Source organism: Serinus canaria, chromosome 27 (assembly GCF_022539315.1).
Source record: "Serinus canaria isolate serCan28SL12 chromosome 27, serCan2020, whole genome shotgun sequence".
Taxonomy (NCBI): domain Eukaryota; kingdom Metazoa; phylum Chordata; class Aves; order Passeriformes; family Fringillidae; genus Serinus; species Serinus canaria.
This window is the reverse complement of record NC_066340.1, coordinates 2,265,532-2,288,391: the sequence shown is the minus strand read 5'-3', so window position 1 is coordinate 2,288,391 and position 22,860 is coordinate 2,265,532. Positions and strand designations below refer to the sequence as shown.

The window sequence follows — 22,860 nt, the reverse complement described above, 5'->3', positions numbered from 1 at the left end:
CTTTAGGGTTTCTTGGAACAGCCAGGGCATTGGCTGTGATTCCGGATGCCATGCTGGGGTTATACCTTGTGCTTTGTAGTGTTACTTATGAGCTGTGCTGATTCTGAGCTGTGGAAGCTGCTCTGAGGTGTTGCTGTTTGCCCTCTCTGCCTTGTGCTGCCTCTCTCTGCTGGGCTGGGGTGTTTGATATCGTGTCTTTATCCTGCAATTCCAGGAGCTGGGGCTGATCCGCAAACCAGCTTCCTTCATGACCAGCATCTGTGACGAGCGAGGGCAGGAGCTGATCTATGCTGGGATGCCCATCACTGAGGTCTTCAAAGAAGAGATGGGCATTGGAGGAGTTCTAGGCCTGCTCTGGTTTCAGAGGAGGTGAGGTGGTTTTTCTGAAAGCTTGCAGATTCTTTGGAGTTTTTCTTGTTTATTAATGGACTTTTAAGCTAAAAAAAAATAATTCCAGGATTCCTTTGTGAAGGTAGATTCACTGGAATGCCATCTCTGTATTTCCTCCATGACACCATATTAGCATTTTGGGTTGCATACAGTGTGTTTTAATCTCAGGATAGTTTTCTATGAGTCTTGTGGTGCATTGAGGAAACTTCTGTATTCTGGGCCTGATTCACACTCTGTGACTACTTGTGTCACCTCAGCTCTGGCGAGGCTGGAGACTTTACAAACATTTGCATTTGTGTTGTGTCCCTGACTGATGTGGTGTCTGTGCCCAGGTTACCCAGGTATGCCTGCCAGTTCATTGAGATGTGCCTGATGGTGACAGCAGACCACGGGCCAGCCGTGTCTGGAGCCCACAACACCATTGTCTGTGCCAGGGCTGGCAAAGATCTGGTTTCAAGCCTCACTTCAGGCCTTCTTACTATTGTGAGTACCTGATATTCAGGAGGTTTATCTTTGTTACTCATTACTCCTCCAGGTTTTGTTACTACTAATTTTTGGATTAGCTGCAGAGTCACAGAGTGGTGGTGTCTGTCCACTCAAACTTTGAATTTCAACTCTAATAGTTTGGTTTTGGTTTCAAATCTGGTCCATTTTTCCAGTAAGTCAGACTAGTTTGTCTCTTTTGTGTCTAGAAATAGTTTGTAGCAGCCAAATTGCTGTCAGTGTTGACTCTGGTGCCTGAACTCTGACAAGAGTCGCTATAACAGACACTGGTCTCTAGCAGAGATGCACTGGCTCCGAATCTGCATTCATTTGAGATAAGCAAATGCTTTCTCTCAGGTGCCTGCCCAACTCTAATGTCATGAATGCCAGAGACCAGGAGGGTGGATGGGGGAGATAATCTTGGGTTTTTATCTTAATTGTGGAGTCCTTTGATGTAATTGCCTTTGTTCTGCACCCAGGGTGACCGGTTTGGGGGAGCACTTGATGCTGCAGCCAAAATGTTCAGCAAAGCTTTTGACAGTGGGATCATCCCCATGGAGTTTGTGAATAAGATGAAGAAAGAAGGGAAGCTGATCATGGGCATTGGACACAGAGTGAAATCAGTAAGAAAACTGCATTAGGACAAACTGGAGGGATTTTTAGGGATGGGGGGGGGGGGGAACAAAAACAAAGGAAAGAAAATCAGTGAGTTTCAGAGGCAGCTATTTACCAAATTTTCCCAAATCTACAGAGAGTATCAGTGAGAGGCAACATCACTGATTGTAATGTGCTCTGAACTTGCAGATAAACAACCCTGACATGAGAGTTCAGATTCTCAAGGATTATGTGAAGCAGCACTTCCCAGCCACTCCGCTGCTGGACTACGCGCTCGAAGTAGAAAAAATCACAACTTCCAAGGTGAAGGGCACCAGCTCTGAACTGCTCTGGGCACTGGTTCTCTTGGGAGGGAAAGGGACTGGGCCTCTGCTGTATTTTCAGCACAGTGCTTCATAAATTGTTGCTGGGGATTGTGTCTGGGGTGGAGTTGAAGCCAAGTACAGCTGCAGTTTGGGAAGGCTGAAGGCATTTGGCTACCAGGAAAATGCTGAACAAGCCAAACCATCATCTGTGTGGCCACTGTCCACAGTGGCACTGCTGGGTGTAAATCCCAGGCTGCTGGCACATGGCAGGGAACCACTGGGGGCTGAAAATAGGGGCCCCTTGTTTTGGGTTAATTTTCCAGCATTTCCATTAAGTGTAGCTCTTGCTCAGGCTTCTGGGCTCCAGGCAGCCCTCAAATCACCAGTGGAAGGTGCCAGGTGAACACCATTTGCACTGTTGACATCTCTGTTGGGGTGTGTTTTGTTTCCTGCAGAAACCAAACCTTATCCTGAATGTAGATGGCTTCATTGGAGTGGCCTTTGTTGACGTGCTCAGGAATTGTGGCTCTTTCACACGGTGAGTGAGGGAAAGCTGTTCTTGCATCATGGTCCTATGAAGCTGCACTGCCAGCTCCTGAGGGGCAGAATTCCATGGCATGGGAAGGAAACAGCCTGCCCTGGCTTTTGGGGGCAGAAAGCTGTCAGGGGAATTTGTGTCTTCTGGCACTAGAGCAGGTGGCAGCCCATCTGAGATTGATTCCTTAAATAGAGGAATACCAGGAGCCATTTGTTTTCCTTTGTTTTCCAGGGAAGAAGCAGATGAATATATTGATATAGGAGCTCTCAATGGCATCTTTGTACTGGGCAGGAGTATGGGATTCATTGGTGAGTTGACCACATCCTCCCTGCCCCTTCCCTCCTCCTGGAGCTGCCCTGCCTCAGGAGCACCAGACAAACCTGAAACCCAGGGGGATTCAGAAATCCAGCTGAAGGCAAAGACTAAGAGGAGGGATGGGAATTTTCTAACATTAAGCCCTCTCCTTTCAGGACACTACCTGGACCAGAAGAGATTGAAGCAGGGTCTGTACCGTCACCCCTGGGATGACATATCCTACGTCCTACCGGAGCACATGACCATGTGAGAAGCTGCTGGTGCCTTGGAGTGCACCAGGACACAAGCCTGGCCAGGGGACAGCCACAGTGGGACTGTGATGTGTAAAGAAGATTATTGGGACAGAGATGTCGAGCTGCCTGGTCAAACTGTGCAAAGCGACTGTTTTATAAGGATAGAAACTTACTCTAATAAAACCAAAACTTGTGCTATTCCCTCTGTTACCTGCTGTATTTAATACCGTCTCTCACACTTCTATTTTTTTCTATTCTCATTTCATTTTGTTTCCAGAAGTGATTTAGGGTTTGGGGGGTAGAGTTTGGCTCATAGGTTTGCCTTACTGAACTCTGGTAACAAGCTGTACCTTTCCCATGAGGGGAACGTGCCTGTCATTCCCATAAGCCATCACTTTGGATTTCTTTTTTTGTTGTTGTCTCTTGTTTTTCAATTTGTTTACCATGTTCTTATCCTTGGTCTGACTGTACCTGAATCCTGGGACCACTGCTAAAGTATAACCAATGTTACTCAAGCTGGTGTAGTAATTTAAAGTGTAAAGTTGTAACATACTGCTGTGAAAACTGTGAAATCCCTGTACTCCAGTGTCTGTATTTATGCAAACAACCTCTCCTTTCTTCTGACTGCTGCTCTGTGCACTGTCACTCATGTAATCTGCAGCTGCAAAAATATCTCAGTAATAATTTCAGTGTCCTCCTTGTCTGTGTACTGTAACCAAACACAAATAAATACACATTACTAATTTATTCTTTTTCCATGTGTGACTTCTGTGAGTTATCCCTAAACAGTGTCTAAGAGGATGTGTGACAAGTTGTCATTTAAAAAAATAACCTTCAAAACAATTATTCCTCAGGGTCTGTTTTGCGTGATTTAAAAGAGGAGAAATAAAAATCAAACTGCATACAGACTTCAAGGTCAAAAAGATAAAACTTTAGTTAAGTAGAGAATAAACAGAAGGACAAGCTAGTTATGATAGCATTACACAAGATTTAGGGAACTGCACTGTGTGTATAGCAAACATGAAATAACCCCCTATACATCTCACTGCGTTGTAATTAAAAACCCAATGTACCGTGGAATGAGAGAATTCCTAATTGCTCAGGTGCAGGGAGGGCACGGGGAAGAAGAAAAGGATGAGGATTGCCTGAGGCTCCGAGTGGAAAGGCCGGGTGCCTCAACCGGGGCCCGCCATGATGGGGAGTCGGGGTCCCGGGGGCTCCGAGCTGGGGGGACGGGGAGCCGGGGGCAGCTCCGGGCTGGGGGGACGGGGAGCCGGGGGGAGCTCCGAGCTGGGGGGACGGGGAGCCGGGGGAACTCCGAGCTGGGGGGACGTAGAGCCGGGGGGAACTCCGAGCTGGGGGGACGGGGAGCCGGGGGGAACTCCGAGCTGAGGGGATGGAGAGCAGGGTGGGGGTCCCGGCCTTAGGGGATGGGGGATGCGGAAAAGGCCAGAGGGGCCCGGGGTGAGGGGACGCAGGGTCCCGGGGTGGCCCGGCCTGAGGGGATGGAGATCCGAGAGGGTCCCGGGGGCTCCGGGCTGAGGGGATGGAGAACCGGGGTGTCTCGGCCTGAGGGGACGGGGACTACGACAAAGTCCCCAGGGGTCCGGGGTGAGGGGATGCGGGGTCCCGGGCTGAAGGGATGGGGATGTACGGAGTCCCGAGTGAAGGGGAGGCGGACTCTCCTTGGGTGCCGCGCCGAGGGGCCGCGGGGTCTCGGCGGGCCCCGGGCGCTACGCTGACCGTCGCTCCCGTCACGGAGCCGCCGCCATTGCCTGGCAGCGGCGCGCTCTCCCCGCCAGGGGGCGGCGCCGCGCCCCGCCCGCCATGTCGGATAAGATGGCGGCGGCCGCGGCCTGTCCGCAGCCCCAGCCCGGTCCCAGCCCCGGCCCTGGCCCCGGTCCTGGTCCCGGTCCTGGCCCGCCGGCGGCCGAGGCGGAGCGCGGAGCCCCGCGCGGCAGCGCGGCGGACGGGGAGGCTGAGGCGGAGGAGTTCGGGTGCCCGGCGCACTGCTCCGACCTGGCCTGGCGGCAGAACGAGCAGCGCCGCCACGGCCTGTACTGCGACATCACGCTGGCTTTCGGCGGCGCGGGCATGGCCCGCGAGTACCGGGCGCACCGGTCCGTCCTGGCCGCCGCCACCGAATACTTCACGCCACTGCTGTCAGGGGGGTTCGCGGAGTCGCGCTCGGGTCGCGTGGAACTGGAGAAGTGGAGTTCGGAGGGCGGCCCCGACCCCGACACGGTGGAGGCCGTTATCGGTTTCATGTACACCGGTACCATCCGCGTGAGCCCCGGCAACGTCCATGAGGTGCTGGAGATGGCGGACAGGTAAGAGCGGCCCTGGCAGGGACCGGGTCACAGCAGCAAAGGATCACAGACTGGTTTGGGTTGGATAAGAACTTAAAAGTTCATCTCGTTTCACCCCCTGCCATGGACAGGGACACGTTTCACTATCCCAGGTTGCTCCAAGCCCCATCCAACCTGGCCTGGAACACCTCCAGGGATGTATAACTCCCTTGTTTGTCCTGCAGGTTTCTGCTGACCCGGTTGAAGGACTTCTGTGGAGAGTTTCTGAAGAAGAAGCTGAACCTTTCCAACTGTGTGGCGGTTCACAGCTTGGCCCACATGTATTCCCTGAATCAGCTGGCCCTCAAAGCGCAGGATATGATCAGGAGAAACTTCCACAAAGTCATCCAAGATGAGGAGTTCTACACTTTGCCGTTTCACCTTGTCCGGGACTGGCTCTCAGACTCGGAGATCACGGTGGACTCTGAAGAAATCCTCTTTGAGACTGTTTTGAAGTGGGTTCAGAAAAACCCTGAGGAAAGAGAGAGGTACTTTGAAGATCTCTTTAAGCTGCTGAGGTTGTCTCAGATGAAGCCCACGTACCTGACTCGCCACGTGAAATCCGAGCGGCTGGTGTCAAGCAGCGAGGCCTGTGTGAAGCTGGTGTCCGAGGCCGTGGAGAGCCACGCCCTGCGCTCTGAGAACCTGCAGTCCGGGAACCTGCAGCACTCCGCCTGCCCCGCCGCGCTGCTGCCGCGCTTTGGCCAGAACATGGACGTCATCATGGTCATCGGCGGCGTGTCCGAGGGTGGCGACTACCTGAGCGAGTGCGTGGGCTACTTCATCGACGAGGACAGGTGGGTCAACCTGCCTCACATCCACAACCACCTGGATGGGCATGCTGTGGCCGTGACAGAGTCCTACGTGTATGTGGCTGGCTCCATGGAACCGGGCTTTGCCAAGACTGTGGAAAGGTACAATCCAAACAGAAATATTTGGGAGCAGGTTTCAAACCTCATCACCCGGAAGCATTCCTTTGGCCTTACTGAAGTGAAAGGCAACTTGTACAGTATTGGTGGACACGGCAATTTCAGTCCAGGCTTTAAAGATGTGGCCATTTATAATCCTGAGCAGGACAAGTGGCTGAACCTGGAGTCGGCGCCAAAGATCCTGCGGGATGTCAAAGCTGTCTCCGTGGAGGACCGGTACGTGTACGTGGCCGCCCGCACCCCGGTTGACAGTGACAGCGAGGACGGGCTCAGGGCTGTTATCATCAGATATGATGCTGAAACCAGGCAGTGGCAGGACGTGGAGTCCCTGCCCCTCATCGACAACTACTGCTCCTTCCAGATGTCTGTTGCCAGCACCAACTTCTACCACACGGCATCGTGCTGCCCCAAGAGTTACCCCATAGACAACGAGGAGGCCAAGGGAAAGATCTCCAGCAGGGCCTCGGATGAAATCCTGGAATCTTTGCCCCCCGAGGTCCTGAGCATTGAAGGAGCAGCTATTTGTTACTACAAAGATGACGTGTTTATCATTGGGGGGTGGAAGAACAGCGATGACATTGACAAGCAGTACAGGAAGGAGGCCTATCGCTACTGTGCCGAGCGGAAGCGCTGGATGCTCCTGCCCCCAATGCCACAGCCCCGCTGCAGAGCCACTGCCTGCCATGTGAGAATCCCCTTCAGGTGCCTGCAGGGAACACAGAGGTACCCCATGCCACAAAATCTCATGTGGCAAAAAGATAGAATAAGGCAGATGCAGGAAAGGCAGATGCAGGAGATCCACCGATACTCCCTGAGCTTACGGAGGATGCCGCGCTCCCAGATCGAGTGCTAGTGTCTGCAGTATCACTCCTGATGAGCCTAGGAAATAAACCCATTTGTTAGGCTTGATGTGTCTTTATAAGACATGAGGGTGTGGATTTGATTTGATGCATAAAACCAGCATCTGTTGTGTACTGAAAGTTCTGAAGCTCAGAAGTTGAGGGTGGGTGGAAATTGAGACACTCCGTGAATCCAACAGTATTCCTTAATGATGCCCAGGGAAAAGCTGTAGCCTGTATCGGGCTGTGAAATGTCTCTGGCAGCATTAAGCCTATTACTTCTTTCCTCAGATCTTTGGTTCCAAGGATTTCTGTAGAGTTAGTCTCTAACAGTTCTACTTGGAAAATCAAAGATCTCTCTCTTAATAATTTAGTGGTTACATTTGTGTGTGCTTGAAAGCACCTGTTTCATTTGCACTTATCTCTTGACATTCCTTTGATTCTCTCCTCAGTGACTAAACTTCACAGGATTGGTGTTGGTGTACTTGGCTTTCCCAAGCTGGAGGCAAGTGCAATAGCTCTGTATGAAACAAAAGCACAATCTTTCTTTATGAAATTTCTTCAGGATGTTTCTATGTGTATTAAATATTTTGTATTTGTGTGTTGTAGAGAGGCTGCAGAGTTTGTTTATAAATGGATGATTGGTTGGACACAAGACACTTGCTAAAAGAGAGCTTGAGGCAGTGGATTTTTTTTTCAGGTGTATTTGCAGGTTTGAGTCTGTCTCTGACTCAAACTTAAGAATTTGGGTCAACAGCCTGAGCAAAGGAGTGACACCCAGCCATGAGCCACCCACCCACACTGGTTGTTAAGTTCTGTCAGAGTGGATTAGTGAGAGTGGGGTTATTTAATGGGATATAGTGGAACCTGACCTACTCTTAGGTCTTTTTTCAAATGTTGCACGTTTTAATTCTAGTGAAAAGTGATGAAAGAACCCCTGCAGTTCCCAGCCTCTCTCTGACAATCAGAAAGAAGCCTTTGCCCTCCTGTGCTGTCCCAAGTGACTCCCAGCAGCTGTGCTGCAGCTCTGCACCAAGCTGGCCGTGTGCTCCTGCAGGGGGGAGAGCTGGGCTTTCAGAGTCCCCAGGTATCTGAATTTCCCCACTTGCTGTGGGGTGAGATTTAAGCTCATTTAAACACCTTTTGGCATTTTGAGGTGGCTGTACATGTAAGTGCCCTGGTTGGCTCTGGATTGCTTCCTGCTGCACTCCCAGGGAACAGAATGTGGGATTTTCCCTTTGGAATGTCCCTGTCTCTCTGTCCTACTGAACACTCCTCCTCTCCAGTCCAAAAAGCTCCAGGACCCTTTCATTTACCAACAGTTTCAGTGCATACTTCCTACCTCCTTTTCTCCCCATCCTTCCTTTCTTTGAATGTTCCAGGTTTTTCCATGCAGTCTTAACTCAGGATCTTAAGGAAGGGAATGGGAGGAGTAACCTGGGTATTACAAAATTTGTGTAGACAAACCCTTCTGGAAAATCTGTTACTGTTCTTGGTTCGTTGCTGATTTGCTGGTGGTTTTGCTGTGGGTGAGTTCTTTGCAAAGAACTTTTAACCAATTTGGGGTTTGTTTTGGTCTTAATTGTTTTGCTTTCTGAGCTGCTCATTCTCCTTTTCCAGTTCAACAGGCAGCCCAGATCATATCTGAAACTTGGGGTAAGTCTTTCCACCACTCAGTGTGTAAAGGTTTCTCTGATGTGTATGTCCCTTAATGCTCCACTTTGTGGTTCGTGGGCCACTTGGATATCAGCAACTTGTCTTTTTGTGAGAGAGTCTCCAGGCTTAGTTAACAAAAACTACCAGACTTGAAATTCTGAACAGTTTGTCTTGGTTTACTCCTCTGTGGTAACCGTGTTTTATTTTCTTTGCCTGTTTGGTTGTTGGGGCAGGTGAAGTCTGTGCTACTGGCTTCATGCAAGAGGAAATAGGTGAGTTTAAGGTGATGTTTGCAGGTGACTGTTCCCAAGCAACTGCTGCAGGCTTGTAAGATGGGGGTTGATCCATGGAGTCTTGCAGGTCTGGCTGGAGTAGGGGCAGAATTGCTGCTTCTGCAGCAGTTTGTGATAAAGTGCAAATGCCTCTGGTGCTGAATCCATCGATGTAACAGCAATTTGTGGGAGCTGATTTTAAGATGCTTTCCCAGACTTTGAACCAAAGCAATGGAGAGGAGTTCATGTTCTCCACCCTGCTGAACCAGCTGGGGGGATTTAGCAGGCAGTTGGAGAGTGGTAGGTCACCACCACAGCTCTTTCCAAGCTCTCTTGTAATCTATCATCAAATACAGACAATCTCTAGGGAGAAACACCAAGATGATTCTTTCAGTTGGAATAGGGGCTGAATATTTAATGCATGGCACTGTGCAACAAAGAGGCAAAAACAAACCTTGCAGTCTTGCTTTTTCTAAGCAAAATTGATATTGCACTTCTCAGGAGGACTTTGGGCTGATGGACAAGCTGTGGCATTTACTCAAAGCACTCCCCTGAGAGCCAGTGTGAGCCCAGCCCCATCCCTGGACAGGTAACCTGTGTGTGCCAGCTGCATGCTGTGTGTGCCTTGCTGTCCCTCCATGTGCTTGGGGTGGGGGCTGGCAGCAGCACAGGCTGCTCTCAATGTTTGCTCTGCCAGGTCTGGGATAGTTTTAAGCAGTTGGGATTTTTTAGCCTTGAATCCCAGGGGATCTGTGGCACTGATGTCGTTTGTGACTGATAGATAGGTCAGATAATCCATTACATCCCATGAGGTGTTGGGAGAATTGCATTCATGGCTCTGGCTGCAGTTTAGCCCACAAGCCTGTGAATCCATAACAATTTCCTTGTGCCCTTGGCCACCATAGCTTGCTGGGTGTTTATCAAATGGTCCCATAAACACAAGCCTGGGAGTTCCTCACGTGTGTTTCTGGAGGCTGGTCAGCTGTCAGCAGGTTCCCATTGTGTGTTCAGTAAGGGTGAGAAGGCTGACTGCTGCCTCACTGAGGGAAAAGGACACTGGGGGGAGTTTTCCTTCTCCTTAGGACAATCACACCTCTACACCTGTGCTGATACATGCCACCAGACACGTGACACGTCCTGGCTTTCTGCTCAAAGTACCAGTGGCCCCTGCCAGATGGTAGTGGTCACTTTTAGTAACTCCCAAGGGCCATATGCGTACATAATACTTTATAACTACCTGGATACTCCATTAGTAGCCAGGGGTTGTTCTTAATGACTCCCTTGCACACAGTGGGATAGCTGTTTGCTTCATCTCTGGAATAGAGATGAAGCAAACAGCCCAATGTTACATTTGCTGTGAACAACTGTAACCCAGCATTCTGCTTGACTATTGCAATGACATTTTTCTCCATTACATTAAATATTAAAATCCAAACTCTTGGCTCATCTTGTGTGTTGTGGAGTACTCCGGTGGCTGAAAACAAACCCAGTCCCAAGGAATTAGAACTTTTTATGTTATTACAGCCTTGTAACAGGATGTTGTAACATCCATTGGGCTTTGAAAAGCAAGTGTAAAGAAAATGGTCTGTGGCTTGGATTTATTTTCAGGTCTGTCCACCTTAGGTTGGGGTACAAGCCATCTCCCATTTGACAGTCCTGGGTGGAATCTGATAAACAGGTGCTCTTGAGGATCTAACCCTGTTGCTAATATGAATGTAGAGTGTGGAACTAACGAGTTGTTTGACGACCATTAATAGTCAGATTCTCCTCGTGGGTCCATGTCACTGTGGGTTGCAGCAGCTCTGCCCTCCTGGCATATTAACAGAGGGACAGCAGTTTCCTGGGAAGCAGCACTCCTGTCCTTACCTGTGAGGTAAAGTTGTGTGTGTCATAGGCCCTTTGAAACAGATCCTGCTGTCCTGTTCTTGACCTTAAATACACTGTACTAAATTTTATTGTAAGAGGTGAATTAATGAAAATAAACCTTTTATTTCTCTAGCATTCTGTTGTGCTTTTGATTTTTTTCAGTTGATGTATAGGGTGTGTCTGATACATTGGGTGGTGCTGGTGAGTGAAAATTTGAGCTCCTAATGATCCTTTTGGCCTGTTACAATTGTTTCTATTTTAGAACAAGAGAACATTCTCCCTTGCTACCATGGGGACTTTATTACCTGAAGAGAACTATTTACCCAGGCATCCAGTGATGGGATGCTCAGAAGACTTTATTAGATACGCAGAACTATTTACACAAGCATCCAGTGATGGCTGATCACAACACTCCTAGCTAAGGGGAACTATTTACAACGGCGAGCTCCGAGTTGAGCTGGTGAACAAGATGTCCATGGAGGAGCTGTGCTGGTAGTAATGTTGCCTGGCGATGTATTCCATGACATTGGAGAGTCCTGGCACCACGCAGCAGCTGACGGCGCTGCGGGTGATGCCCATGCTGTGAGCATCATACCACTCGTTGGTGTCCTCCTCGTAGCACTCGGTGGCAACGGTGGTGCTGAACCCATTGAAGCCCCCAACCACGAACAAGAGGCCGTCCATCACCTCAATGCCAAAGTTGCTGCGTGGGTTTAGCATGGAGGGCACGGCGTGCCAGGCGTTGGCGATAGGGTTGTACGCTTCCACGCTCTGCAGCCGGCTGTTCCCATCAAACCCTCCGACCTGTGAATGCCAAAGGGACAGAGCTTGAGAGGGGCCTTTGCTCAGGCAGGTCCTGGCAGGCACAGTGAGATGGGAACTGCTGCTGCCTCCCTGGCTGCAGTCCGAGCATGGCAGAGAGCACCAGCTCTCCAAACATGGCTCTTGCTTATTGCTCCCTGCTCTCCAAGGAGCTTTCCAAAGCACTTTATGCAACTGTCAATTTTGACATTGCTCCAGAGGTTGGATGCAGTCCATGGAGAGGATAAACAATGGATAAGCAGGCCCAAGTCCCTCCTCTGTGCTGCTGATGCTGTGGCAGCAGCAGAAATTATGTTCTTTGCTGCAGCTGCTTAAACATTGCCAAACACCAAAAGCGTGCAATGGGTGATAACATTCTCAGGAAATGCATCAACCATTCTGGCTCTGACTTCCCTAAACCTCACAAAAACACATGGTCACCCTGGAGGTCTGGGAGCTGCAGCCACCCAAAGGACTGCAGTGCTGGGTGGTGTTGGCCCTTACCGCGTACACCTGGTTCCCATACGCCATCACCCCAACTCCACTTCTCCTGCTGCTCATTGGGGCGATCAGGGACCACTGGTTTGTGGTGGGGTTGAACACTTCAGCTGAGCTGAGGCACTGATCACCATCAAACCCACCACAGATGTACACCTGGGGACAGGAGAGGTGGGAAAGTGTGAATGGGGTGGTTAGACCCTTGGTGATGTTGAAGAGAAAATGAATGGTGTTGCAGGAATTTTGGGGTGTGTTGTTTTGGAGTGGGAATGATCTTGTCATCCTGGGTTCAAAGTAGAAGCAGTGCAAAGAGTTGATGCCAGCAAGATTTCTACTCTTGACTTTCCAGGCTGCATGAAGCAGGCCTGGTATTGCACCTATGGCCAGGAAAAGGACTGTTGGGCACCAGGTTGGCAGCAGCTCTGGAAGTTTTTGTACTCCTGGTCGCATCTCTGCCACACCAGGCAGGCTGCTTTATATCTGCAGCTCCAGGATTTCATGAATTGTTATGAATTTAGGTGTTACGAATTTAGTGAAGGTTTATGTGAACTTTCCTCATGCTGCAACCCCAACTTCTCTTAGCTGGGGTTAGTTTACCTTTCCATTCAGCGTGGTTGCACTGGCGTCGCTCCTCTGCTCGTGCATGGGGGTGATCAGGGTCCACTGGTTGGTGTCTGGGTCATACCGCTCCGCTGTGTTGAGCCTCATGTAGCCATCAAACCCTCCCATGGCATAGATGAAGTTGTCCACAACGGTGACGCTGACGTAGCAGCGCCGTGAGTGCATGGGCGCTACCTGCTGCCATGTCTTCTGGAGCGGATCGAACCGTTTGACGATGTTGAAATAATCTGTGCCATCGAATCCACCGATAACATAAACGTGGCCTTTCAAATAAGCTGAGCCATGATAGGCAACAGGGCTCTCCTGCTCCCAGGGGATGTTCAGCCACTTGTCAGTGCGGCCGTCGTAGGTCTCGATGGCGCTGGTGGCGCCGCCCCCGCTCCAGCCCCCGATGGCAAAGAGGATGGCGTAGGGCAGGCGCGGCCGGGTGAGGGGGTTGGCGTTGACTGAGGAACTCTGGCCGTAGGAGTTCAGGTCGTAGATTTCGGACAGGGCACTGATGATGAGATCTTTGCAGTTGGCGTTGTCTTTCACGTACTCGTGAGCTTTGACGTTGTTCATGAAGTAGTCGGATTGTAGGAGTGCCAGTCGAACCTGAAACAGGCAAGGAGGAGGTTGGAGTACTGATACTTGTGGTGTGATGTCATGGTTTGCCTCAGATACCCCAGGTTTCTCCCCGAAGATTCCTTCCCCAGGTGTGTCAATCACCTCTCCTTTCCATACGCTGACCCCTGCAGAGCACTGTCTGTCAATCCTGGCATTCCAGAAGGGCGTCAAGTGATTGGAATAATTCAAAAGATGCCCCCTACCCCTTGGGGTACATTAGGCCATCCAGGTGTCATTTGTCCCTTGGGACCACCTCTCCTGTACCTGGCTGGTGGTCCCCATATTCCTTCCCTCCCCCTCTCCCCCCGGTAAAAGGGTGAGCAAAACCACATGGTTTGGGGAGTTCTGTTGGAGCTGTTGCTGGGTTTAGAGGCCTGTGGGCCAGAATAAAGCTCTGGATCCAAACTCTCCATCAGAACCAACTCCTTTCCTTTACCATCACCTTAAAGCTTCTTCGACAGAGGTAAACCCAAGGAGCAGACCCTCTTAAGGGAGGAGGCTCCATCCCACAGCCACCAGAGCTCCTGCATGCCTGGACTTGTCTCCACGTGCCCAGCTGCAGCATCCAGCTAGCCAAAAGTGTCTCTGGGGTGAAACACCACAGTGCCACTATTTGGTTCAGCAGCAAGGGCCAGACAAGCTCAGGCACATCCCATCTGGCTATGCTGGTAAATATTCCAATAGATACTGATGGTTTCCCCCTTGGTAGCCTTTGGGGAGAGCTCCAAAGCTGCACTGCACCCACCTTGCTGAGCAAGCAGGCGATGTGCTGCCTCCTGTTCTGCGGGTCATGAGCGATCCACCTCAGCACAGCCTCAAACACGGCTTCTTCTCGCCGCACGTTCAGCTCATCCTTCTCAATGATGTGTGCCAGCTCCTCGGCAGAGAGGTCTAGGAACTCCTCAGACACCTGGGACACCTCCTCGAAGTGATGCAGGATGTACACGCAGGCAGCTGCGCGCAGGTCGGGGCAGTGGTAATAGTCAGTGAGTCTGCAAATGCCAATGCAATTCTCAAAGCACAGCCTGGAACTGAGGAACTCACAGCACAGGCTGACGATGCCCATGACATTGAACTGATCTGCTGCAGCCAGCAAACTCTCAACGTTGTCCTCTGTGATCGGTACTGTCCCGGTGTAGGCGTAATTGATGATGAGACCCATCATTTCAGCTGAAATGCCAGGGATTTGATAGACCATCTTGCCTGCGCTGTCCCAGTTGGTAAACAGAGTCCTGAAAACATGGTGTTGCTGTGTTAAACCCTGCCCCAGAATCCCCTGTGCTCCCCCTGCCCCCAGGGCACCAGTTTTGGCACTGGCAGGAGCCATTCTGGGAGGCCCCATGGTTTATTGATTAATGTTTTACTTGCTGGTAGTTTGAAAAAGGAGACACGGCCTCTGGAGCATGCCAGAGCTGGAGGCAGCAGGGCAGGGGGTTTTGCCTGAGAGGAGCAGAGGGGCAGAATCCCCCAAGTGCCTGCTGCCCACGCTGTGGGGATGAGCCCAGGACAACGGGGGGTTTGTGGGAGCCAGGGTGTGTTCAGCCTCTCACCCACCAGCACCCCAAGTCCTTCTCCCCAGGGCTGCTCTCAATCCATTCATCCCCCAGCCCTGACTGATACTGGGGTGGGGTTTCCCCAACGCAGGGGCAGCACCAACACTTGGTCTTGAACCCCAGAGAGTCACAGGGTGTGGGGAAGGCAAAGCTGCCCCATGGCAGCAGGGCCAGGCTGGCCAAGCTCCAGCCCTGCACTGTGTCTGGGGCTCCTCCAACACCACTGCCAAGAGCCACTGGTACATGAATTAATCCTGGTGTTCAGGGAGGTATGAGGACTATGGGAAATCACTTGGTGAGAGGTTCAGGGCAGGTGGAAGTCCTGGAGAAGTGCTGAGGTGGGGTGCCCTCAATTGGGGCATACTGTTTGTCCTCATTGCCTTGTGTCTCAAGGACTGACCTGAAGTAGATACTGCAGCAAGAGAGGATGAGCTTGTGAGCCTTGAATTCCACCCCATCTACACTGATGATCACATCACAGAATCTCCCTTCCAGGCGGAGTTCATTGGAGATGCTGCAACTCCTATCGCTCATCTTCCTCTCCATGGTGGAGGGTGAATATTTGGTAGGTGCCAAGCTATCCCGCACGTTGGAGCCAGAGGCAGTGGACCTTGCTGAGGTGTGTGGAGCACTCTGGTGTTGTCCCCAAACATCCAGCACTGAACCCCCTTGCTGGTTCTGGACTGTGCCCCATAATGACATCACAGATGCAGGGGTGACCCAGGCCCAGCATTCTGTGGTTGCCCCCAGCCCTTGCTCCCTACAGCCCGGGTTATTTTGGCTCCTGGACCTGCACTGCCTTGATGGAGCAGAACCAGCCATGTGCTCAATCCCCCGGCAGCCCTTCAGGAATATTTCTCTGCCCCCAGATGTGGGCATCAACCACTGCTGAAAGGTCTTCTGCCACCTCACCCAGGAGGAAACTGAGGTACGGTCCAGCTCATGTCAGTGCTGTCACACACACTGTCCCTGCTGCTTTGTCACTGACACTGTGCCAGGGGAGGTTTAGGTTGTGTATTGGAAATGTTGGGAATTTTTTTTCCCAATGGCCTGTTTAGCCCTGTCACAAGCTGCTGAGGGCAGTAGTGGTGAATCCTCATCCCTGGAGGGGTTTAAAAGCCTTGTGGATGTGGCACTTTGGGACATCGGTTACTGGTGGCCTTGGCAATGCTGGGGGATGGCTCTTTGAGGGCTTTTCCCCTCCAGCGTTCTGTGACTCAGCGCTCTCGGTGTTCCAGCGTGCGGAGCGCTGCGGGTACGACCGGCCCGGCCGGCGACCTTTCTTTTTTTTTTTTTTTTTTTTTTTTTTTTTAATTTAAAAACTATTTTTATTTTAATATATCTCGCCTTCCCGGCTCGTCGCGGGGGAAACGCAACCGCCTCTCGGAGCCGCAGCGGGGCGGAGCACGGGAGGATTCTCCGATTCTCCGGCCGCAGCAACCACGGAACGCTCCCGGAGCCCCGCCCGGCGCCCCCGGGCCCCGTTCCGGTCCCGCCCCGCGGCTGCGCGGCCCGGAGCGACCAGAGCGGAGCGGAGATGGTGAGAGCGGGGCTGCGAGCCGGGACAGAGGGGCCCGGAGGGTCTCGGTCCCCCCGGAGCAGGGGGAACCCGGGGCGGCACCGAGCGGGGTCTCTGCCTGCAGGTGCCCGAGCTGGCGAAAGCCACGGTCCGGATCCGGCAGCCCGAGCGTGTGCGGGAGATCATCCAGGCTCTCCGGGAGCAAGGAGTGGCCAAACTGCAGGTACCGGTACCGGCCCCGCGGGGCACCGCCCGTGCGCTGTCCTTTGCTCAGCCGAACCCTTCCTCGTCCCCCGGCCCGGCCCGGCTTCTCCCAGCCCCGCGGGGAAGCGCCTGCGGCTGGAGAAGCCCCGGAGGAGAGGGAGGGAGCTCGGGGCTGGTGGCTCCCTCCGGACGGAGCTTTTGGCTCCCGGTGGTGGAACGTGAGCTGTGCGCCAGTGCCCAGACCCCTGCTCCGCCCAGGCGGGGTGAAGGTGCTCTTCGGTGCCGATAAGAGCTCCGGGGTGGGAGGGTGAGGACATCATCTGTGGCTGGTAGGAGTGGCGACGGGAGATTGGTGGTGCTGGGTGCACGTTCTCACAGGGGCCAGCACCTTGGGTTCTCTCTGACCAGTGCAGAACGCACTGGGGCACGCAGGGATTTGTTTTTCTCCCCTCTTCCAGGTCATCTCTGACTTTGACATGACGCTGAGCAGGTTTGGTTGCAATGGCAGGCGCTGCCCCACGTCTCACAGTGAGTGGAAGCCGTTGTTTTCACTGTTGCTGGCTCTGTTTGGTTTCTATGTTTGTATTTGATGTGGTTCCTGTCATCCCCTGTGCCCTCCTGTGCCAAGCCTGGCCACTCCATCCTGTCCTCCCCCACGCGGGTCTGGGCCTCACTGCCTGGTGCCAGCTGCCCACTGCAGGAGCCAGGAGCCAGCTCCTGGGCTGGCTGCCTTCATCCCACTGCCCACGGGCACCGAGGCTGCTGCCTGGCCATCCCAGGGGCTCAGAGTGCCTTGGCACCTCACAGCAAGCCTGTGCTCAGGTCACGGTGTCACCACAGCTTGTATGGGGAAGAGTCAGCACTGAGACGCAGGGGAGGTGCTGGAGAAATTCTATTTATCATTCTGTTCTGCATCATTTTGTTTTCTTTGCAGATATCCTTGATACCAGCCGTGTTATCAGTGAGGATGGCAAGAAGAAGGTGGGTGCTGTGTGTAAGGCTTGGTGGCTGTTGTACCTGTTACCTGTCATTGGGAGGTCACATTGGCTGCTCTGGCAGCTCTCCCGGCTCTGGTGACTGCCAGGATGGAGTGAGAAAGTGACCAGGCTGCATTTCAGCCAACTGTGACAGAGAAGTTAAAAAGGGAACTCGAATTTGCATGTGCAGCTGTGGGTGTTTCAGTTTGATAAGAGGAAGAAGGGGAGGGTTATTTGTACCTGCAGCATTTGGAGTGAGCTGAGGGCCAGCCAGGCTGCTGAGAGTTCCAGGTATGCTCAGAGGGAAGCTGCTCAGTGACATGACAAGGTTTTGGTTGTGTTTAGGAAGAGCCATGCTTTGGAAAACTTCAGAACTGCTAGTTTTGTTCAATCCCTTTAGACCTGACTTTGTTCCTTTTCCCTCTGTGTGACACTCCAGCTGAAGGATCTGCTCCACTATTACTACCCCATTGAAATCGATCCCAACCGGACCCTGGAAGAGAAACGTCCCCTCATGGTGGAGTGGTGAGTGCTGTTTGTGGTGATCTTGACCTTGTCCTGACAACCTCTTGTCCCTGAGGACTACAGGACACGGGGCTTGAATCATCCCTGGCCTTGGCAGTGATGCTACAAGGTTTAATTGTTGTTTGTGACTGCCTCTGCCTGGCAGCTCTGTCACTGCTGCCTTTCCCACGTCACATACAGGTGGACCAAGGCCCATGAGCTGCTGGTGCAGCAGAAGATCCACAAAAGTGACATAGCCCAGATTGTCAGAGAGTCAGAAGCAATGCTCAGGTACAGGCTGGGGGGTGTGATCCTGAGGTTTGGGTATGAGGATGTGATGCTGAGGTTTGGGCACAGGGATGTGATGCTGAGGTTTGGGCTGGGGGATGTGATGCTGAGGTTTGGGTACAAGGATGTGATGCTGAGGTTTGGGCACGGGGATGTGATGCTGAGGTTTGGGCTGGGGTTGTGATGCTGAGGGTACAGGGATGTGATGCTGAGGTTTGGGCACAGGGATGTGATGCTGAGGTTTGGGCACAGGGATGTGATGCTGAGTTTTGGGTACAGGGATGTGATGCTGAGGTTTGGGCACAGGGATGTGATGCTGAGGTTTGGGCTGGGGGATGTGATGCTGAGGTTTGGGTACAGGGATGTGATGCTGAGGTTTGGGCTGGGGGATGTGATGCTGAGGTTTGGGCTGGGGGATGTGATGCTGAGGTTTGGGCACGGGGATGTGATGCTGAGGTTTGGGCTGGGGGATGTGATGCTGAGGGTACAGGGATGTGATGCTGAGGTTTGGGCTGGGGGATGTGATGCTGAGGTTTGGGCACAGGGATGTGATGCTGAGGTTTGGGTACAGGGATGTGATGCTGAGGTTTCGGTACAGGGATGTGATGCTGAGGTTTGGGCTGGGGGATGTGATGCTGAGGTTTGGGCACAGGGATGTGATGATGAGGTTTGGGCACAGGGATGTGATGCTGAGTTTTGGGTACAGGGATGTGATGCTGAGGTTTGGGTACAGGGATGTGATGCTGAGGTTTGGGTACAGGGATGTGATGCTGAGGTTTCGGTACAGGGATGTGATGCTGAGTTTTGGGTACAGGGATGTGATGCTGAGGTTTGGGCTGGGGGATGTGATGCTGAGGTTTGGGCTGGGGGATGTGATGCTGAGGTTTGGGCACGGGGATGTGATGCTGAGGTTTGGGCTGGGGGATGTGATGCTGAGGTTTGGGTACTGGGATGTGATGCTGAGGTTTGGGCTGGGGCATGTGGGCATCTTGGATGCCTTGTCTGCCCACAGCCCTTCTCTCCTGCCCATGTAGCCAGTGCTTTGCCCACTGCTCTCCAGCCATGTGACCGGTGCCAGCCTCCCTTGCTCGCTCCCTGAGGCTGAGTTCTAACAAAGTCAGAACACGAGGCACAGCCTGAGCTCACTCCTTGGCTGCAGGCTGCTCCCTTCCTGCTCTGAAACCACTGCCCCTCTCTTGGGCCTTGGCAAGGAGCAGCTGAGGGGCTGGTGCTGGGCACAGCTCCCCATTTTCAGGGCAGGGTGCAGGGCCAGCCTGCAGCTCCCTGCTTCCAGCAGAACTGTGTTCTTTGCACTGGAACTGCCAAGCCTTATGCAGGCCCTTGGCTCAGCAGCAGATTTCACCCACAACACAAAAATGTTGTGCTAGAACTCACTGCTAAAGCTGATCTGGCAGCTGTGGCCCTAAGGCTGGCTCGGGGAGCTGGGCTCTGCCAGGTTGCTGCCAGGCTCAGGGAGAAGATGGCTTTTCATGAGCCCAAGTTCCACTGTTGGATGGAATTGTATCCTGGCAGACTGGGGAGAGACACAGGTTGTTCTCATCATCCTCCCAACCAGTCTGACCAGTTGCACATCTCCCACTCACATGGGTGTGGGTGGGCAGGCTGTGCCCTGTGTCCCTGCTGAGCAGCTGATGTGCTCAGGAGATGCCAGGAAAAAGGCTGGAGTGCTCCAAGCTCCCACAAGCACCCACCCAGCTGCAGCACCCAGAGCTCTGGGGCTCTGCACAGGGAAGGCCACGGGGGTGCTGGTGCCACAGAGAGCTCGTGCTGTTTGCAGAGCTTCCCTGTGTGTTTCTGTTTGGGAAGTGGTGGGCAGGAAGAGGAGCTGGGCTGAGCCTGCTGCCAGCACAGGGCACCACGCTGGGAGCTGGAAACAGCCCTGTGCAATGCACACTGCTGCTCTAGGGATGGCTTCAAGGAGTTCTTTGATCAGCTGCATAAGAACAACGTGCCCCTGTTCATCTTCTCTGCTGGGGTTGGTGATATCCTGGAGGAGATCATCCGTCAGGCCAACGTCTTCTACTCCAATGTCAACGTGGTGTCCAACTACATGGGCTTCAGTGATGATGTGAGTTCTTGCCTTGCATCTGTGTGGTGAGTGTGGGAGGAGAGTGGTGTGGTGTGGTATTTTCTGGGTCCCCTGTTGGAGGAGGAAATGGTGAATCTGACTCCATGTTCTTAGAAAGCTAATTTTTCTATTCTATTCTATTCTATTCTATTCTATTCTATTCTATTCTATTCTATTCTATTCTATTCTATTCTATTCTATTCTATTCTATTCTATTCTATTCTATTCTATTCTATTCATACCATATCATATACCATATTATATTATACCATACCATATTATATTATACTATACTATATTATACTATATTAAACTATACTAAAGAATAGAGGAAGGATAGAGACAGAAGGCTTAACAAGATATTAATTAAAAACTCATGACTCTCTTTTCAGAGTCCAACACAGCCTGACTGTGATTGGTAATTAAGTCAAAATAATTCAGATGTTGGATAAACAATCTCCAACCACATTCCAAAGCAGCAAAACACAGGAGAAGCAGATGAGATAATGTTGTTTTCCTTTTTCTCTGAGGCTTCTCAGCTTCCCAGGAGAAGAATCTTGGCAAAGGGATTTTTCAGAAAATATGACAGTGACAGTGTGGGGCTGGGGCTGAGGACTGGGACATGATTAACAGTGACACCCCCAGGCTAAGAGCTGTCTGCCTGTCTGTCCCCTGCACTCAGGGAGTCCTCACACACTTCAAGGGACCTCTCATCCACACCTACAACAAGAACAACACCGTGCTGCAGGGCACAGGGTACTTCCAGCAGCTGAGCACGAGGACGAGCATCATCCTGCTGGGGGACTCCATGGGTGACCTGACCATGGCAGACGGTGTTCCCAGAGTGGAGAACATCCTCAAGATTGGCTTCCTCAATGACAAGGTGGGTGAGAGGAGCACTTTAGTGCTTCCCTAGCAGCCTTCTCCAGGTGCCAGCAGGGAGGGGCAGGGGCCTGCCCCAGTGATTTGGGTATGTAAGAGATCTGCACAAGGTCCTGTGGGTGTGCAGAGGGACCTGGGGGTGTCTGCTGAGCTCCTGCTGTGTCTGGGCAATGGTCAGGGTAGTTATTGACGCCCTTTTTGGTGATCCTGACCCTCAGCTGTTGGTTGTTCACGGTCCTACAGGTGGAAGAGAGGAGGAGGAAGTACCTGGATTCCTATGACATTGTGCTGGAGAGTGATGAGACCCTGGAGGTGGTGAACGGGATCCTGCGGTACATCCTGGCTGAGACATGAGCTGGGGACCCTGTCCCAGCTGCAGGCACACAGCAGGCACTGGGCAGAGAATGTCCTTCCCAGGACACTGCTGGAGGGGGCTGCTGGTGCTGGCTGGGCTCCATCCCGACCTCACTAATGCCCTCAGCCAGCCCTGGAGCAGGAGAGGTGAGGTGGAGGAGGCTTCTCCTTTCCCTTTACCCCAACTCTGCCTGGCTCTGCAGTTTCCCACCCAGACTGACTCTATCCTGCTCAGACTTCATCCCCCTGGGAATTCACCCCTGCCACCTCCTGAGGCCACAACAAACCATTCCGTGTTTTAGACAGAGATGTTCTGCACTGGCTTCAGCAGCTGAGGGTGGAATGGAGATAGTTTACCATGGGCTGAGGACAGACCCAGTTCAGATGTGTCACTGTGTTCCTGGCTAAGAAAACAAGTCTCTCTTTGTCCTGTTTTCTGTGGGCTTCAAAGCTCTGGGGCTGACTCTGGTAGCAGCTGGGCTGGTGTGGCCCTGCTGGCCATCCCATCACCCAGCTCCATTCCCCATGTACACCAGCAGCTCTCTGGCTTCATGTCTCAGCTCTCCCGTCCTTCTTGCAGCAGTACAGCTCTTTCTGTGGAAAAAAATACCTTTTTCCAGCCATCCCTGAAGGCCCCAGAGCTCTGCTGCTGCTGCCCAGAGCCAGAAGTAAGTTTGTCTGCCAGGGATCAGAGGAGGAGGGGTGGGAATGGGGAGGGGGAGAGGCCAGTGGCAGAATTTTGAGTTTTAAACAAATGTTTTATCTGACCATGTTTGTGTAATAAATTTCTGGGCTGATCCTGGGCTCTCAGAGCAGCAATAGGAAAATGCTATTTTATTACTGTGTAACCTCTGGTTACATGGGACTTTGGGAAGAGCAGATTTGTTCTGTTTGGAATAAAACCACATTTGGCTAAAGCTGGGTCACGGCTGGTTTGTACAAGGGGCTGGAGCTGCTCTGTTCCCTTGGCTGGCACTGGCAGCTGCCTCTGCTCCCCAGTTCCCTCTCCCACCAGAGCCCCCCAGCCCTCACTGGGTGCTGGAACTAAAGCCCTCTTGGCTTTGGTGGAGGATCCCAGGTGGGAATTTTGGTTTCTCCTGCCAGAGGCAGTGGATGCTGGAGCCTGGAATCCCCCTGGGCACTGGTGAAGCTGGCCCGTGCCTCTGCCCCAGCAC

At 52.4% G+C, this 22,860-nt stretch overlaps 4 protein-coding genes across 5 annotated transcripts in view; 3 read left to right on the top strand and 1 right to left on the bottom strand.

The window, feature by feature from the left end:
* The window catches only part of ACLY (ATP citrate lyase), a 28,048-nt gene extending 24,422 nt beyond the window's left edge, over nt 1-3,626 (top strand). For both annotated transcript variants that reach the window (XM_050985593.1, XM_050985594.1), the window contains exons 22-28: nt 215-369; nt 723-873; nt 1,353-1,496; nt 1,678-1,791; nt 2,249-2,331; nt 2,563-2,639; nt 2,802-3,626. In XM_050985593.1, coding sequence (XP_050841550.1) covers nt 215-369; nt 723-873; nt 1,353-1,496; nt 1,678-1,791; nt 2,249-2,331; nt 2,563-2,639; nt 2,802-2,896 — 819 coding nt within the window. In that variant the 3' untranslated portion in view covers nt 2,897-3,626. The remainder of the gene's footprint in view (nt 1-214; nt 370-722; nt 874-1,352; nt 1,497-1,677; nt 1,792-2,248; nt 2,332-2,562; nt 2,640-2,801) is intronic.
* Nucleotides 3,627-4,684: 1,058 nt separating this feature from the next.
* On the top strand, nt 4,685-10,924 carry KLHL11 (kelch like family member 11). The gene is made up of 2 exons (XM_009096666.4): nt 4,685-5,209; nt 5,413-10,924. Exons 1-2 carry the CDS (start codon nt 4,707-4,709, stop codon nt 7,007-7,009), a joined length of 2,100 nt encoding a protein of 699 aa, XP_009094914.2. The 5' UTR covers nt 4,685-4,706; the 3' UTR covers nt 7,010-10,924.
* Nucleotides 10,925-10,957: 33 nt separating this feature from the next.
* KLHL10 (kelch like family member 10) lies at nt 10,958-14,495 on the bottom strand. The gene is made up of 4 exons (XM_050985720.1): nt 14,061-14,495; nt 12,686-13,303; nt 12,095-12,244; nt 10,958-11,593 (listed from the first exon to the last, which is right to left on the bottom strand). The coding sequence occupies exons 1-4, from the start codon at nt 14,478-14,480 to the stop codon at nt 11,222-11,224; spliced, it is 1,560 nt and encodes a 519-aa protein (XP_050841677.1). The 5' UTR covers nt 14,481-14,495; the 3' UTR covers nt 10,958-11,221.
* A 1,713-nt stretch (nt 14,496-16,208) lies between these two features.
* Nucleotides 16,209-22,602, top strand: NT5C3B (5'-nucleotidase, cytosolic IIIB; the record flags this gene model as incomplete). The annotated part of the gene is given in 10 exon segments (XM_050985525.1): nt 16,209-16,250; nt 16,252-16,419; nt 16,512-16,610; nt 17,050-17,119; nt 17,526-17,572; nt 18,008-18,093; nt 18,274-18,363; nt 20,287-20,449; nt 21,132-21,332; nt 21,575-22,602. Coding segments are annotated over 10 exon segments (1,077 nt in total), but the record flags the coding sequence as incomplete, so codon positions are not given.
* Nucleotides 22,603-22,860: the final 258 nt, after the last annotated feature.

What these genes read in the sequence shown, in the direction of transcription:
- KLHL11 (XM_009096666.4), top strand. Translation starts at nt 4,707, where the DNA reads ATGTCGGATAAGATGGCGGCGGCCGCGGCCTGTCCGCAGCCCCAGCCC. An exon ending in GTGCTGGAGATGGCGGACAG is followed by an intron (nt 5,210 to 5,412) that starts GTAAGAGCGGCC and finishes TTTGTCCTGCAG; the next exon opens with GTTTCTGCTGACCCGGTTGA.
- KLHL10 (XM_050985720.1), bottom strand. Translation starts at nt 14,480, where the DNA reads ATGATGGGTCTCATCATCAATTACGCCTACACCGGGACAGTACCGATC. An exon ending in TCGCCTGCTTGCTCAGCAAG is followed by an intron (nt 13,304 to 14,060) that starts GTGGGTGCAGTG and finishes TGCCTGTTTCAG; the next exon opens with GTTCGACTGGCACTCCTACA. An exon ending in ATGGGAACCAGGTGTACGCG is followed by an intron (nt 11,594 to 12,094) that starts GTAAGGGCCAAC and finishes TGGCATTCACAG; the next exon opens with GTCGGAGGGTTTGATGGGAA.